Here is a 17,833-nt window from a genome sequence, read left to right on the forward strand (position 1 = left end):
TAACTTGCGTTGTGCATTTGTTTGTTAACTCCATTAGTACTTTTTGTCTTTAACGCCATCTGTGGTGTGGAGAAAAAGGTGCACGCACTTTCTTTTCTTAAGAAGCAGTTTTCTTCCATATGTAATCCATCAGAATCTGTTCCACGATTGATGTGAAACAGCAAACAACATTGAGTTGCAATTTGTCTCCTGTTAGGCACTATTTTACAGCCCATCTTACTTTATTTTAAGGGGCCTGTTTTTGCCTATAGTAGTTTTTGTTTTTGTTTTGTTCTTTTCCTTCCCTGTTTAGAGGGCTGGTTATTCTCTCCAAGAGCTCTTTCATTTATCTCGCAGCCAAGTTATTCAACAGAGGACGCTGGCTCTACAGGTTTTGGGTCGTATTGTTCAAAAGGTAAGCCACTTTCCATGGAACTTCTTCCCATAATTCAGATTTGCAGTGGATCAGGGTCCATGTTCTCTGGTGTTAGTTGTTTGCTTTCTTTTATTTAATGAAGGTGAGCAAAATCAATTGCAGAGTATTCTTTTTACCCTGAGGATCTCGCTGTTAGAAAACCTACAGTGTTGGCAGATAAACCAAGTTTCAGGTTTCTCTGCGGAGAGTTGCTTTCAGATGTTGCTCAGCAGCAGTGCTGAAATTTCAATTCCTTGTTTCTTTCAACACAAGTTGTTTTTTTGGGGTTACTTCTGTGATAAAAGCTATCCTTGGCAATGACCCTTTCACTTTTGTTGCCAGAACCAGCTACATGATGTGCTTGTTCTGTAGGTGGTGGGAATGAACCAGCCTACTCTTACAGTGACGGGCATAAAGCAGAGTGAATATTTACTTCCATGCACCTTCCCACTTAACGCTCTTGGGGGAAGTACTAACCTTTCCTCCAACAGCAGTGGAGGCAGAGAAGAAACAGTATGGTTTTGAGAAGAAAGGTGGGGCAGAACAGGATGAAGTCGTGAGATGGGTCCAGACTTCAGAAAGATGGGTTCAGACTTCTCTGGATTAAGGAATTGGAGTTATGCCTCTCTATAGGATGAAAGGAAGAGAAAATAAAGAACAGTTTTTCTTAAAACCTCTTCTGTGGGAAACAGCTGACTCGCTTCCTTGATTATTATTATTATTATGGTTGTGGACTACTCAGAGAAGGTAGCCCAAGACTGACCTAAGCAGAAGAGGATTTCTTGTCCTCTAAACCAGATGGGAAGTATACCACCAAGTTGCTGAAATATCATTGGAATATGAAATTATTCAATTAGAACATTTCTTTTTTCCTGTGTTGGCCCTTGAGTCACAGAACTGTAAGTGGGAAGAGATGTTTGTAGCATGCTAAACAGGGTGGGCATTCTGGTGGATTCCTGTTCCGCTCTTGGGAGCGTGCGACCCTCCCTCCCCGTGTGCAGAGAGGAAGAGTAAGCACAATGCAAAAACAGGAGCCATTCATCAGTAGGTAATGTTCCCTAGAAAGGCTCTCTATTCTGTCGTGTACATTTATGAGTACTTACCAATTTGTGTTACCTTGCTGCATAGCAAGGCCCTGGACTGTGGGAAGTTTGTATCAGTCAGTGATGTCCTACGGTAAGGTTGCATGGAAGACTCCTAACTCTGTAGTGATAACAGCCGGTGGTCAGAATGTGGCTCAGGTGCCCAGTTTCATAGTATCTACACAGAGTTTACTGCACTGCTGGCTTTGTAGGTCTTTCAGGATCTCTGAGGTCCTACACATTTTGTCTGCCTTTTCATATCACTGCACTGAACTGGGTGATACAAAAATTACCTGTCCCAGTAGGTAGTTCTGAAGTTCCCTTGGAGAACAGCCAGCAGAGCAGCCTGTTGTGCTGACTGCACGCAGTTTAGCTGCTTTGCAATTGCAATTTGCAATGGGAAGAGGCAAACATGCAAAATATCAAGAGCTTTAACACCGGCTCTGTATGGTGTACTTTTCAGGCTAGGGCTGGGGAGTTTGCATCATCCTTGAAGGGCAGTATTCTGCGTCTGCTGCTTGATGCTGGATTTCTCTTCTTGCTGCGCTTCTCGCTAGACGATGCAGTGGATAATGTCATGGCAGCATCTGTTGGCGCTCTCCGGGCTCTCCTGGTGTCACTCGATGATGAGGTGAGAAAATCATTACGTGCTCCACTTTGTTTTCATACTAAGCTGTTTACAGGAATCAGAGTGAAAAGTCGTGGTAAGTAGTTCCAAAGTCTTGCTGGATGGGTTAGCTCAACTGTCAGTAGAACGCTATTGCTGTGCTTTGTGACAAACAAGAGAGTGTGTTACCAAGTCTGAGCCATTCAGTCATCTGTTGTGTTTGAATTAGCTCTGCCTATGATTAAACTCAGTGCGGCTGCTGAGGGATTTTCTCTTCCTTTTTGACACCCTTACAATCTAGATCATGTCACTACTAATGAAAGTGTACAATTTAGTCTTGCTATTTTTATTTGTAATATGGCCTCTTACGTTGTCGGCTTCTTTGTGTAGTTTTCCTGCTTCTGAACAGATTAGTGACTAAATATTCTCCCTGCTTTCCCTCATGCCTCACAGTAGTCCTGTTCTCTTTCCCACTCATTGTCCATTATTTGTTGTTCTCTCATACTTTTCTTTCACTGATAAATACCTTATTTTCCCTTCTTATGGGTTTTATTTTCTCCATGATGCTTGTTCGCTTGTTCGGAAGTTGAAACTTCTTTTGGATGTTCAGAGATACTGGACAGCCCTGAGCAGCAAGATTAAAATGTCTTCCTGGTTGGACAGAAGCAGATCATTATGAACAGAGCAGGTTATGGCCTGTGTTTCAAGTTCCTTTCATGAGAGCTACTTCTGTCATGCTGGAAAGGGCCTGGTGTTAGAGAAGAGTGATTAGATCTCAAGAAGTCCACCATAACTTCTCCATTCCATCAGAGCTATCCCTAGTGGAAAGGCAAGGGAAATGAAGGATTGGGTAGCTTTCTCCACCTCTTGCTCTTTTTCTGAGTTATCAGCATAATGGTGTTCTGTTAGTTGAGTGCTGCCCACCTGTGTTAGGTGATTAATGCTATAAAACATCTTCTTAATGTGACTTTTTTTTTTTCTGACATTACTCTGGCTTATATATGTCTGCAATGCTGTGATTCTAAGATCAAAACTTGTGGTTTGATGTCTTGTGTATGTGGGAATTGCTAAATCTCTTCATGCCAAAAGCAGTACTGTAAGTGTTGTGTCAGTGTATTTTCCTGTTTGGAGGGTCCTTCCTAGAGTCTCATGCTGCTGAATTTCAAAAGGACCTCGAGGAAGTGGCAGGGTTGGAAGTCTAGCCTGCTGCTTCAGATTTTATAAGACAAAACTGGATTTATCCCTGCTGTACACACAGAAGAACAAAATGTATAAATATTGTACTACCGAAATGGTTTGTTCATTCATCAGTGTCTATAGGAAGCACCTTCTTCTTTGTTTCCTTTGAAGACCAGAATCAGATACTGTGTTTTTCCTTCTATTGCTGGAATGAAGATTATAGGACAAAGTTGGTATTCCGGGTGGGCCTATAGCCTCGTCCAGTAAAGACAGGCCTCTTCTGATCATATCACTCACTCACTCACCAACTTTATTTCATGTTGCTTTTTATTTTTTTTTAATGTCTGATAATAACTTACACTTTAATTTGAAAATTTTCAAAAAGGACTCAAGGTTCAGTTCAAGTCTACCACTTTTTTCTGACTAATGTGGTAGTTATTTCTGATTGCTGCTTCAAGAAATGGAAATTTAAAGCAGTTATTAAGTAGTGCAAGGATCAATTTAAATTGTCTTTTATATTCTAAAACATTTTTGGGGAAGTAGGTCTGTGGGCACAATCTCCTCTCCAAAGAATCGAAAGCTGCAGTATACTGCAGTATTGCCATAGAACTTGGGAGTATTTGATGCTGTTGTTGGTTGTGAACAAAAATGTTTTTTTTCCTTTGCTGAAGCTGGTGGTCATTCAACAGAAAGCTAGACAAGCATGAACAAACATGTTGGGTAGTGTTTATTTTAACATAACAATTTTTACATGGCCATTCTGTTATTTGTGACCAGACTTCCACACAAGTCCAGAAATGGGAATAGAGCCAATAAATGCCAAATTCCAGTTTAATTTCTAGACCCCTCAGTGGTTATTTTATTTAGTTTTTATCTTAAATGTTTTCCACTTAAGCTGCATTTCTGTTCCCTGTCTAGTGAATTTAATTTACCTCACAGTAATTGCTTTTCATGGTTTCCCAAGTGTCTGTAGGTCATAGGTTAAAAATCACTTCCCTGAAAAAGCATTTCATCCCACTTGTATGTGCTTAGAGTACCTTTACTGTGTTCTCTTTTCCTGGGGTTAGGTGGAAATCAGTAAAGCATTCTTGATTTGATCTTTTTTTTTTTTTTTTTTTTTGTCTTCCATGATATATCTTTGTGTGAGAATTTTGTGTGCTTTTACTCTCCTTATAGAAATATCTCGATTGGACTTTCTCATGGTACCAAGGGATGGCTGCATTCCCCTTTGTCCCCAACAATGAGGAGGAAGAAGAGGAGGAAGAGGAAGAATTAACTGGAACAGAGAAATCTCAGAATAAAAAACTAAAAGATGAAAACAAGCCAGATCCAGATGTGGCCCGATATGATGTTGTAAAGGTAAGCACAGAGCTAGGTCTCAAATCTTCTTAGGAAAACAGTCTCTGCATGGTAGCTAGGCATGCTGTTGAAATGTGTTCCCTTCTGTGTATGCTGCTAATGTTCCAAACAAAACTGTTTTTTTAAACCTGCTGAAAGATTGCATGCAGACATGATTTTCAAGCTCATTTACTTGAGCTAAAAGTGAAATGGCTGTAGCCACAATTGAAGTGTCTATATGTGCTGTTGTAAAGTTAAGCAGGAGCATTGCAGATGGGTAGATCTGAATTAGATAGATTTGTACAACAACATTCCCTTTTGTGTTTGACATAGGGTGGCTACTTATCGTTTCCCCAGTATTTTTTTTCATGTTTGCCTCTCTCAGAAAAAAAAAAAAAAAGTTGTAACATTTAGAAGGAATTCTACATATATTTAAACCCAATCCCACATCCCTGATATGAGATCTAACAATATTAATCTGTCATCTCAAACCCAATCCTGGGGGAGCTGATGCAATTCTCTTGCCTGCAGCAGTTGCTAATATCTGTGATCACATCACTTAATCCGTGTGCTTTAGCCTGTATCCGAATGGCACTTGCTTATAAACTCAGTGGGCAATTGAATTACTGTACTTGGGCATCTGGTCTCAGTTAGTGACTTCATGATTTCAGATCTGTTCTACTATGTTACGCTGTTTAAAAGGCTTAATAAAAGAGGTGTAGATAACGATGAGGTTAGTTTGTCATTCTGGAAACAGTTACATGGTGCAGCATAAAATACATTAACTTCTCCCAAGTGGCATGAACTCAGAAGAGATTTGGGATCAAATTCTGCCCTGTTCCAGCTGTTGTGAAATCCATTTCACATCTGCTAATTGTTACAACCCAATTACCCCACATGTTGGAAAAATAATATTGAAACTAGCAGCTGAATTCATTCAAGCCTAGAACCACAACCTTGCCTGACTGCAACTCTTTTTAAAAAATACCAGTTCTATGAACTCAGGTGGTATGCCTTTTCCTGGAACTAGGAATGCATAACAATGTCACTTATACTGAAGATTTGTTTCCTAGCACAGTCACTGATCATGGCCTTCTGCTCTGTGAACCATACAAAATCACATCATCTATCTGCATCTTTCTCTTCCTATTGCAAAATAGGAATTGGTGTCTGTTTTCTGCTTCTTTCAGCTTTCTCTGATGTAACAGAGACTATCAGCACTAAAGACAGAATACTGCATTAGATAGAGGTGGTGGCTAGCAAAAATGAATCAAAGAGCAAGAGAACCCTTTTCAGCCACATTATGTTTTTGTACTCCTTTATAGGGGAGGTACTCACTGTTACTTGCAGTCTCATACTCTGGAAAACAGAAGTATCCAAAAACCCTGCTGGTGGTCTTATTCAGTCCAAAAGTTCTCCCTGTTGGCCCAGTGGTGATTTTGATCCTTTTTGCAGAAGATTTAATTTAGTCTGCTTTTCCCTTTCAGCAACCGTTCAGCGAGCTTCTCCGCTGTTCAGAGAGCTACCATTAGGAGTATAGCAGATATTTTGTTTCTTTCCCTTTTAGGGACTTTTGAAGACACGGATCCAGCACCGGCTGAGGTACATTCTTGAGGTGGTACGACCTGTTCCAACAGTAGTCCTGGATATCCTGCACATCCTTACCCACATAGCGAGGCATTCCTCTGAAGCATGCAGCCAGGTAAATTTCCCATTGTACAGGAGTTCAGGAATGGTAAGGAAAGGTTTAAAAAAGGGAAAAAAGAAGCACACAAAGTTATGGCAAGGAGTTAGACAAACCTGGGTGTTCTGTATGTCTTGCTGCTGGAATTGTTTTTCTTTAGTTATTTGTGTTGCCTGCTATTTCTCTGCAGCTGCTTGACTGTCCTCGGTTGATTGACACCATTGTTAGGGAATTTATCCCTACTCAGTGGGATCCTCATGTGGCTGAACCGGGGTGTTTACTCACCAGTCTCCATGGAGTTGCTTGCTCCGCTGCTATGAAGTTCATCAGAGTATTGGCATCTGGAGGCAGAAATGCAACAGCTAGGCTGGTGAGTGATTCTTACAAGAGCTTTTCTGATGGCAGCTGCTGTTGTTCTCTGTGCCTTGCTTCTTAAGTAAAGATAGACAATTCATTGGAGGTGACTGAGCTGAAGGTCTTGATTCAGGCCTGATGAATACATGTGAAACTGGGAGAGATTGTGTCAGGATTCCTGTCGCAGTCCCACTCTGTGGTAAAGAGAAGCAGTAGGGCCACTAAGTTGGTTAGGGAATTGAAGCATCTGATATACAGGGAACAGTTGAGAGCACTGTAATTGTTTAGGATTGGCAAGAAAAAGTTCAGGTTGTAGTATGTTTTGTCATTGTGTGTGATGTTTTACATGGGAGGGACCGAGGAAAACAGAGCAAAACTCTTACCCTTTCAGTGGATATACTGATGAGTAGCAATGGGCACAAGTTGAAATAAGGGCATTCCAGATAAACATAAGATTTTTTTTCTACCGTGGAGGTGGTCAAACACTTGAATGAGTTGCCCAGAGAGGCTGTGGACTTCCTATCCTTGAAGAAATTCAAAACTCTACTGGACCCAGCTCTGAACAACCTTCTCAAGCTGACTCTGCTCTAAGCAGGGAGGACTGGACTAGGCAATTGACAGAAGCTCTTTCTGACCAACAACTAATCTGTGACTCTATGAGCCTATGAATATACACTTGCCTATGGTTAAAGCACAGCGTAGCTCTTAACAGCACCATCTCTGCTCCTTTGGATTTGTTCTGCCAGTTGCAGGCAAACCTTAGAAATCTTGGAAGACAGAGTGTGAGCTGGAATAAAGAAGCTGAAATAATCATTGTGAAGAAGGTGCATGTGTATGTTTGGAAGGAGTTGCTGACAGTGTTGCAATCATGCTATCTTCTGTTACGTGCCAGTAGAGGAGCTGTCTCAAGCTTGTATCTACTTTTTTGTTCTGTGTAGTGCAGCTGTGCAAAACCAAATAGCACAGCTGAGTGATGCTGATCGATAGCAGATGCTTAGAGCACACGTTGGCACATAGTGCTCTGTCCTCTCCCGTGTCCTGGCAGCTTAGGACTTCATAAGCCAGAGATCTAATTTGTATCCTTGTCTTTTACAGCCCTGGTTGAACTTTTCCTGCCATGAATTTCTCTTAATAACTCTAAGGTTATTTATCAGTATTTCCAACCCCTCTTAGCTACTTCTGGATGGGTTTTCCACTTCAGAGATAATTGTGTTCACTCATATAGGTCATCACACTAGTGCTATAAATACACAAGATCTACCCAGAGCGGCACACATTACAGAGCAATGAGCACCTCTTAGGGTTGTTAGTTCAGTATTTTTAATAGCATCTAATAAATTACCATACAGGAAATTGCTAGCATCAGCACGAGAGTACTAATTTGTGCTACAAGATATATAGAATAATATGCTGATAACAGATAGTGGGATATTTAAGGGCTGCAGGTGGTGGTAGGAACATAATAGAAAATCTCTAAATTTTACTCTTCTGTGCTTTGTGTACTCCAGCTGTTTCAAGGTATGCAAAAAATGTTTACAAGGTTCCTACTACTCAGGCTTTGGTTCTGTTGTGCTCCTATATGTCTCACTGCATGCACTTGAACATGGGAATTGAAGGTAATCAAAACCCAAATCAATACTGTCAATGTAGGAATTTATTTTACCGAGCAACAAAATTCTTCCATCTTCCTCCTCTGAAAGTAAATATAACTTTGCCCTCTGTTCTGTAGGAGGGGTGTCAAAATTCATAGTTTGATTCATCAGCTCCTTTGCTTTCCTACTGGTGTGCAGTGATTTCCCTACAAGATGGCTCTAAAGCATTTGAATTTTAAATTATCTATAATATGTCATTGTGTTGTGAAAAAGACATTGTCAACTCATTTGTTTAGACAGAGCACACACAAGCTTTTGTATGTGTGGGAGAAGGAAAGAGAAGCTCTTTTTTATGGTTAAGCAAAAATACCCAGTTGTTGGGGAGGATAAAAATTATTTCTAGAGAACTTCAGATGAGTCACATCATGTTTAATTCAGTACTAAAATAACCTGAGAACATTTTCAAGGCACCAAAATTCCATAATTGTATAAAAGTAATAGGCAGGAAGGTACCCTTTTCATGAAATGAACAGAATCATAGAAAGATTCAGGTTGTACGACCTCCGAAAGCCATTAAGTGTGACCTTCTAAGAAAAATGTAAGCATCTATTCAGTATTTTTGTATACAGTGTCTTCATAAGATAAATCTCTGTGTAATCTTGACTAATAGAGTTCTGCTTATGACTAGTTAAAGAAGGATAATTATATATTTTAAAAGTCAATTGAAAGCTGCAGAGAGCATCTAAAACAAGAGTGTGTGTGGGCTAGACAAACCTCCGCCAGGAGTGATTTAAGTGTGCTTGATCTGTGTAAGGAACAGATTAGGTAATACCTAGACATCCCTCCCAGGAATACTTCTATCTTAATAGCCATTAACCATTTGTTGACTCTTTGTAATACGCTCCCTAAGATTACAGATGCTAAAGACAGATTTGAACAGCGTGAAGGGAGCTTAGAATAGTTCAATGCACCAACAAAGCTACAGGTTTCACTGCAGCTTAATGAGTGTCATGATGCATGGGAGTGAAGCCTCTTATTCCTTTGTCATTTTTGTTCTTTTTCCTGTTTTTTATTTGTTTTCAGCTTAACAAGTTTGAAATGAAGAGCCGATTAATTCGATTTATAGCTGAAGATCCACAGGATCTGCTTCTGCCAAAGGAAGAAGCCATCAGGCTAAGCACTGAAGCCTTCCGGCTGTGGGCTGTGGCTGCTGGCTATGGTCAGGCCTGTGATATCTACAGGTACAGTCCAAAGCTGGAGGAATGGGAACAGTGGGGTGGAGGTCACAAAAGGAAATGGACATCCTGTTCCAGAGGGAGTGAATTTGGGATCTCTAGCATCACTTGCTACTTCCTTCAAGGGAGTTTTACCTCCCTTTCTTTGGTCTCCTGCAGTAAAACTCAATTTCTAAAGCTATTCATACTATTTTCTTATATTTTTCTTTCTCTCCCTTATCTCCCACATTTAATCATTGGTAATCTCTTACTTCTCTGTACTGTGGGAGGGCACCTGAACTTTTTAGGGCTACATCTTTTTTGCCCTGGCAGGCATGAATAATCTGTGTTTGCATAACATCAAGACACAGTGAGTGCAGCACACCCAGCATTGAATCTGATGAGCTAAGGGCAATGTGAGCAGCAGTCACCAGCATGCATGCTAAGTGAAGCAGACTAATGCCAGCAAACTGCAGTCTGCGTTGACTCTCAGTTCAGTATAAAATTAAAGTTCTTGTACTTGACCTTCAAGGTCTGCACTGAGGTAAGTCTGACCTATCTCAAGCATTGAATCTTCTTCATGTAATTACACTGACTTGAAACCACAGATAAGCCTGTGGAGTCACCCTGAAAAGGAGTAAAGAGGAAGCCAGGAGTACGTGTCAGAAGGGAGGTTCTGTCTTTGCAACAGCATTTTATGTTCTCCAGCCCCGTCATCTGTCTTGGTTAATAGAAAAAAAAAAGTATATAATTTTTAACGTGGTAAATAATGCTGAGGAAAGAGAAGCAGCAGAAGATTCCTTAAATTTGCATGATTATAACCAAAGACACTTTGAGCATTTGAGAACTAGAGAAACAAGAGTAAAATAACATTTTTCAAGAGTTGCTCACAATGCTTGGAGGCAAGGTAGGTTCCATTCAGTCGAGTTGGGAATGACAGAAGTCCTTCTCTGTCATCTTTTTCCCATGTCTGTTTATTTTTATTATGTTGGTGGTGTTTGTTCTCATCATCTTATCTTAGTAATCCTTATAAACTTGGGATGGGAGGGTGCATAGAAGATAGAGCTGGGAGCTTCCTATGGCATGCAAAGAAAGTTCAAGAAGCAATGGGCACAAATTGAAATACAAGAAATTTTATTTCACAGTAGGAAAAAGTTTTCTTATACTTTTAAGGTGTTCACACTGGAACAGATTGCTCAAAAACATTGTGGATTCTGCATCCTTGAAAATACTCAAAACCCAGCTACGCATGTTCCTAGGCAAACTTGCTTGAACAGGGAGTTTGACTGCAGATGATCTGTAGATCTCCATTCCAATATCATTTATTCTGTGATTCTTCCTAGGGATCTCTACCCTGTGCTGGTGAGGATACTTCAGTCCCTGCCTGAATTGCTCAGCTCTTGCCGTGAGAAGAACCCAGTGCGTGAGTTGTCTGTCCAGCGAGCTACTGCAGTGATTACTCTGCTGATGCACGTGACACAAACAGCAGGCTGCACGGTGGAGCTGCAGGCCAAGCTGAGCAGGTAGCCCCTCTGTCACAACTGCCGTTTGTCTGAGCAGTTGGTGTCCCGTATTACTTCTCTTTGGTTAGGAGACCTGGCTGTTCACTTCTGTTTCTTTGTTTTGGGGTGGTGTATCGTCCCACGTGTGAATCCCTTCATGCCAGAGTGTGTTCCCTTTGACATGAGGTCAGAAGGGGGTATCTAGATTGGTAGACAGCTGGATGCCTGATAGCCTGATGAGAGGGAGGAGTGAAGATGTGCATTTAGCAGTGGGTTACAAGGGCGCTGTTAGCAAAATGCACTGCTGAATTGAGCTAGGAAACTCCTCTAACTTACCCTTTGGGAAAAAGAAAAACCTCTGAGGTTTGGAGGAAAGAACCTCTTTGCAGAGACCAAGGTGGGTCAGAATAGAGAGAAGTTGGCAGTGGATTTGGTTTTGGTATATGTCAAAGCAGTAGAAGTTGCTGAAGACACAAGTACATTTTCTGGTCCAAAGCAAGAAACGCTGGACTATTTTAACGAAAATTGGATACTGGGGTAACATGTCCAGTAAATCTAGAGCATAACTTAAGGACAAAATATTACAGATGAAGAAACTTTTGCTATAGTTAGTAGATTCTGCATTTGACCTTTCTGCCTAGAGTGGTTTGGTTTGGTCTGCGGGAATGTGCAAATACGTTTTTCCCCTAGTGGTTGTCATTAGGCTTCTGTTTTCTGGGCTACATGGAACTGGAAATATTACTATGATGTTTTGATCAAATAATTTATGATTTATGATCAAATGATGTTTTGGAGAGAATTGTTTTTTGAGAGATTTTCACTATCCTGTCATTATTCTGTTGTGTTTCAGCAATAGTTCAGAAGGTAGTGATCAGATTCCGCCTCCTCCAGTAGCATGGAATCAAGTGTCGGGCTTACACCCTTTCATTGAAACCGGTCTGAAAAAAATCCTGCAGGAGATATCCCAGACAGAAACTTGGCAAACTCTCCAGCCTCTGACCACAACTTACATGATCTACCTGGGAGTTTATTACAGGGCTTGCAGCCAACAGGTAAGGCCTGAAATATATAGGCTGTCTTTTAATCTCACCGGCATCAGTTTGTATATTGCCACTAAAAACCTAAAAAAAAGAAAGAAAGGCATTGAAGAACATTAAATGAGGACTGGATTTTGTTTACCACACCTCATATCTAGAGTGGGTGGCATTTAGGGTCAAATGAATTTGCTGATCCTTCAGATTAACAATGCAAAATATCACTGTTGTCATTTCTTTCTTTGGGCTTGGAGTCTCAATCAAAGTATGTGGTCATACTCTGACTGTTTAGATTTACTGCAGAAAACCATAGCATACAGCAAATATGACTTAATATAGTTTGGCAGTCCTTTCTTTTTGTGGGCTAAATTAAGCTGAATGTTTTTGCATTTTTTATGGTCTGAGAGCTTACATGTGGACAGTTACTGCAATAACCTGGTTGGAAGATTGAGCGCTGAGGATCATACCATATGAACTTTGGATAAGAGGCAATAAAGATAAATTTATTTGCTGCCCCACTGACATTCTAAGTCAAATTTTGTAACCCAGTCACTGTATGTGACCATCTTCTAAACTGAGTTTTCTGAAGGTTATACATCAAAGGTTATACATCAGTGTGTTGTTTTTATGCTTATCTTAAAGCTATCTCAAAGATTCATGTTCTGAAGATAAGTGCAAGTTTTTTCTTTACTGCCCAACTGATGTGCACAGGTTCTGACCTGGGAGAGCTGTCTTCAAGGTGTGGGGATAATTTAATGCCCATAGTTATCCAGACATCTGCAACTCTTCTGAAATTTGCCCCAAACAATTGAATTTGCTTGCCATGGCTGGCGTGGAAACTGCTAGGATCTTTAAAAGCTATCTTAAATGCCCCAAAGGTCATTCGCACCTTTCACCTGCTGTCGTTAGGTTATGAGTGTTAGGGAACCAGGATGACTATTTAAAGAGATTAGTATTCCTTTTTAACCTTAATAGATATACCAGAAGAGTCGATGCCTAAATAATTCTTAGATCTTTGAACTATACCATAAGAATTTTTATTTCCATTAAAAAAAAAACGTAATCATCCATCTGTGTTTAGCTGGTCTGATTTGAAAAATCAAACATGCTACATACAATTTATTTTTATTTTTAATGGGCTAGGGAAAAAAAATCAACCTGTATGGTAACTAGACTCGTGAATATTGGGACCTCAGAATATTTTTGTTAGACTAAGAACTGAGGTTAACATTTTCATTTAGGTTTTGCTGACTGGTTTCTGGAGGGAGTTTTCACCTAGGGAAAATCAGATTTTGTTATGGAAATTAGTATCTCTGTATCCTAAAGCAGCATACTAATGAAGGGAAAGTAGAGTAAAAAATTGCCAGCAAGTTCCTTCAACCTGGAATATTGCTTACTAGGGTCGGAAGAATTCGGATGGTTCTCTAAAAGCCACAGATCCTCCCCTATGCAGTGTTCATCCACAGCCATGTCTTGATGGGTAGGTCAAATGTACTTTATACAGTTGATTTTTTTTCAAGACCCTCATGATGCCACTCTGCTTTCTCAAGGTAGTTCTGATCACCTTTGTGTTTTCTTCAAGTTAAATGGGAAGATCAGCACATAGATAGTATGGGGAGGGTGGGGTTAGCCACTTAGGGCAAGTTTTCATTTAGGAAATCTCACTCCCTTACTTCCAGCTAAATAAGAATTCTCTATGATGCATTTAATACTTGAGTACTGAGGACACCTTGAGGTGCCAGCTCTTGGCTTCCACACCTTGAGTGGTGAGGCCAGCTCTAACCTGTAGCGGTACCAGTATGTAGATGATAACTTGTCTCAAAGAGGTAATTAACAAAAGAAAGAGAAGTTAAATCAGCCTGTCTTTTTCTGCTTTCTCCTGTTTTCCCATGTTTTATGCAGCCATCAGTCAATCCAATTGACTGCTTAGAAGAACTGGAACGTTTGACGTCTGAGGTGCTACAGCCCCTTCTCAGCCAGCCAGCCATACACAGCATGTGGGATTTACTCAGGTAAAATCATTCCATTGCTAAGAAACAGTTGCCTGAAGCTAAGGGAGTCTCATTGCTATACTACGTAAGGGAGCCCTTTGTACTGCGTGGTCAGGAATGGACAAAGCTCAGTGGTTCAGGGACTGAGAATCCACTCAGAACAAAGAAATTCTCTAACGTTGGCCTAGAATATATAAAAGCACAGTTCTGCTTCAAATATTTCCCCCCCTCCCATTTATTTACCCTGTACCTAAGTGCCCTGTGTGCCCAACTGACAGTTGGGTGAATTAGAGTGTAGTAGGGCTGTGTCTACTACACCCTGCTCTGTCCTCTCTGCTCATACCAAAAAGCAGGATGGCTGCAGAGGTTCTCTAGTTCTTCCTTGCTTACTGGCACTGCTGCAGTGCCCGCATCTCTACCCTTCATGTAGCTGTGTTTTATATTAATTCCGAATCAATGGTAGTCACTCTTGGCTTTGATTCTTCTTTGGTTTCCCTGATTTAAAAACAACAAGAAAATAACATCAGTTTGAGTCCCTCTTATGTTGGTGGGGGAGTACATGTGCAGTTCACACGCTCTATATGATGCTTCTTTTATAAAATAATTCAAGCTCCTGCAGAGTTCCACAGGGGACTTGAAAGCCCCTGCAGGAAAGTGAAAGGCCAGATGACAAACTGTCCTTTCAGACATTTGGGTAACGTGACTTTTCTCATGGGCTCTGGGGACTCTTGAGCGCTGCAGATATTCTGTCTTTCTGCTGTAGAGGGAGCCTTGCTACCAGCCTGTGAATCAATCCTTTGAGGAGGGGGAACCTGAAAGGTTCCACTTGTAGCCAGGGAAATATCTAGTTGCTTCTAACAATGTCTGATGTGAGGGGCACTTGAAATTTTTGGTTTTAAGTGGCATTTGAATGGTCACCAAACTGTCTGGCCCATGTTCTTTCATGATTGAAAAATTGGAAGCTTCTAGCACCAAAGAGTCCAACACAAGGGGCAGCATTTTTGCAATGTCAGTTTTAGATATAAGATGGCTTTTTGGCTTTGCCTGACGGTTTATTTTTGCATGTCCCAAATGTGTGGGCAGCCTTATTAGTCTGGCTTACGTCCTTGTGGGGAAATGTGTATTTTATATATATATTTTATATATATACACACACACACACACACACACACACACACACATATATATAAGCATATATATATTTATAAATTTGTATTTCATATTTTATAAATTTATATTTTATTTAATTTATAAATTTATATATATATATATATATTTCTTTTTAAACCAAGGGTCCAATGCTTTCAAATGTTTGAAATCAGAGATGTATCAGTGTATCAATATTTCTGTACATCATGTACTATTCAACTGAAGATAAGAATTAAAGATGTGTGCTTTTGATCTGATCTCTCTCTCGTTCTTTGTTCACACAGGCCATGTTCTGCTTTGTGCAATCCTCTGTCCTGTTCCCCGGGACCTGAATCTGTGTTGAGCATCATATCTTTGAGCTGTACTGGAGGCAAACCTCCTTTGAACCTAGTTGGTTCCAAGTCCCCTTTCCCCTTCCTCACTGCCCTCCTGTTTCTCATCAATAGCATCACTCACATTCATAAAGGGCTGATCAGCAAGGTGAGAATAGACTTCTTGGCTATAAATTCTGTGTGAATGGTAGTATACTTGGGAGGGAGGTTAGTGTTTGTGTATTCCCAGGCTTAAGAATGATGTTACTAAGATGATTAAAATAGAATTGTTGTATATTTTTAATTTAAAAGTATTAAAGTACTATAGAGAGAAATACCCCCATTTTCAGAATGGGTGAAACAAGCCTCTGAAAAATATCCTGCCTTTGAACTCAAATATCCAATTGACACTGGGAAGCTGGGATTATAAAGCGAGTGTCAAATGACAAGGAGGCTTAAAGGATGGATTTATGAAGAATATTTAGAAGGGTTTAGCAACTGTTGTTTGGCTAAACAAAATAATTGAGCCTCAGAGGAGGGAAAAGAGGTGGTTGAAGGATATAGAACAAAGGAAAATGGGATAAAAATAAATGAGAGGATGAAAGCTACAGTGGCTGGAAAGGTTTCTTCCCACTTCTTGTTGCCCTGAGTTGTTAGAATAAGAGTGAGTCATGGAAGAGTGCTAACTCTGAAGAGGAAAGGCAGCATCCTAGGGAGATGGAGTACCTAGCATAAGCTTTCTCAGAGCTTTCCTCTGTGATCTTATGTTTAATTAGCTGATCAGTTACTAATAGCAGTATATTGCTAGGTGAGAGAAAAACCTTTTAAGTTGCTGACTTAAAGTCAGCGGTTAAGGTTCCTGGCTTACAAAGCAAAATGGAAAATGTAGGCAGTAACTATTGGTTACCTGAGGTCAGGGGTGGTCATGATGGATGCAGGTGAGCCCCAAGGCAAAAAGGTGAGCCCCAAGGCAGAAAGGCATCAGGCCTTTTCTAAATGTCTCTCTTGCAGTAGCCAACAGGAGTTCTTATGGGAGAAAGCAAGGGGGGGTAGGCTTCAGAGAGGACTGTTTTACTTTCCTCCATGCATGGACTGTATTAGTAGTATCTGTCTCTGCTTCTGATTCCGTTATAGTACAGCTCTGTGCTGAGCTTTGGAGGCCTGAAGGATTATCTGCACCAAAGCTGGCAGACTGGACCTCCCTCTGTAACTCCCTCATCTGCGTGGATGCTGCGCCATGAATATCATCTGCAGTACTTTGTGTTGGCGTTGGCTAAGAGAATGGTATTCTGCTGGTCCTTTCATTTCTTTCACCCCAGGAATTGACTTCACCTCGGTTTCTGTAACTCAGTGTGTCAGACTGGCAACTGGCCTTTACATCACAGTTCTTTCACATAGCTGGCTTAGGTGTGGTGACTCTTCTGCTGTCTTGACTGTTTTGCCCCATTAGCAAAGAGCATCTTCACTTTACAGTTGCTGATGTGGGGATTTAGATCCAAAACACTTTGGATGGCAAAATTAAATTTTTGGCTGTCCTTGGGCTAGAGGGAGAACAACTTCTTTAACAGCACACTTGAAAACTGTGTCTGCCTTTCTAGGGCAGTAAGGGGAAGCAGAAAAATGTCCATATGAATGCTGATGGTGCTCATGGTGCCTCAGTTTCTAATTTTCCAGCTGCCTCAGCTGCCCCCATCCTTGTTGATTGCCCTGATGACAAATGCTACAGAGTTTTTACCTGGTGTTTTGTTTCCATACAGGCGGGCACTTGTCCAGATTACGGGCAGCATGCCTCGCTCCATCACTGTGTCGCCCTGGCATTGCTAAGCCGTCTGTTACCAGGGAGCGAGCATCTGGCTTACGAAGTCCTACTGGATCTTGCCTTTAATCCAGAGTTTCTTCCGTAAGCTTTGCATTTTTTGTCCTTCTTTCTGTAATCTGGTACGTGGGAAGATTTGGGAAAGATTAAAAAAGCAGAGGTTGGCACTGGCATTTGGTTATAATTTTTTGCCTTTAATAGGGCTTGTATTCAAACTGTAGATACTCATTGACATATTCTTGAGAATATGACTTGACTTGAGTCATGGAGCTTTCCAGTCAGACCAACAGCGTGGCTGCAGATTTCTTTCCAGCGTAGCCATGCAGAGAAATATGAACACTTTCTTTTGATCTCCTCTGTGGCCAGAGTCCTGTGATTCATGGTAGAATTGATTTTCAGTAAGGTCCAGCATCTACTGTGCTGAGAGTAGTGAGCATACAAAACGCATTGCAACCTGACCTACTCTGAAAAGCTCACTAAGTCTTTCTCTAACCCTTACTATACAATTCCTTACATAAACTTTTGCTGATTTGACAATGATGAAGTACTTGTACTGGAAGAAATCTGAGCATCTCAAATATAAAGC

General features: G+C 40.8%; 1 protein-coding gene across 3 annotated transcripts in view; it reads left to right on the top strand.

Annotated features, from left to right (window-relative positions):
* Positions 1–17,833, top strand: part of RPAP1 (RNA polymerase II associated protein 1) — a 41,728-nt gene that overhangs the window by 17,241 nt on the left and 6,654 nt on the right. For all 3 annotated transcript variants that reach the window (XM_084520064.1, XM_084520065.1, XM_084520066.1), the window contains exons 10-21: positions 293–394; positions 1,940–2,107; positions 4,439–4,621; positions 6,168–6,302; positions 6,475–6,654; positions 9,314–9,471; positions 10,788–10,967; positions 11,797–11,998; positions 13,883–13,992; positions 15,405–15,600; positions 16,566–16,715; positions 17,189–17,331. In XM_084520064.1, the coding sequence (XP_084376190.1) occupies positions 293–394; positions 1,940–2,107; positions 4,439–4,621; positions 6,168–6,302; positions 6,475–6,654; positions 9,314–9,471; positions 10,788–10,967; positions 11,797–11,998; positions 13,883–13,992; positions 15,405–15,600; positions 16,566–16,715; positions 17,189–17,331 (1,907 nt within the window). The remainder of the gene's footprint in view (positions 1–292; positions 395–1,939; positions 2,108–4,438; positions 4,622–6,167; positions 6,303–6,474; positions 6,655–9,313; positions 9,472–10,787; positions 10,968–11,796; positions 11,999–13,882; positions 13,993–15,404; positions 15,601–16,565; positions 16,716–17,188; positions 17,332–17,833) is intronic.

This window comes from Aythya ferina, assembly GCF_964211825.1.
Source record: "Aythya ferina genome assembly, chromosome: 5".
NCBI lineage: Eukaryota > Metazoa > Chordata > Aves > Anseriformes > Anatidae > Aythya > Aythya ferina.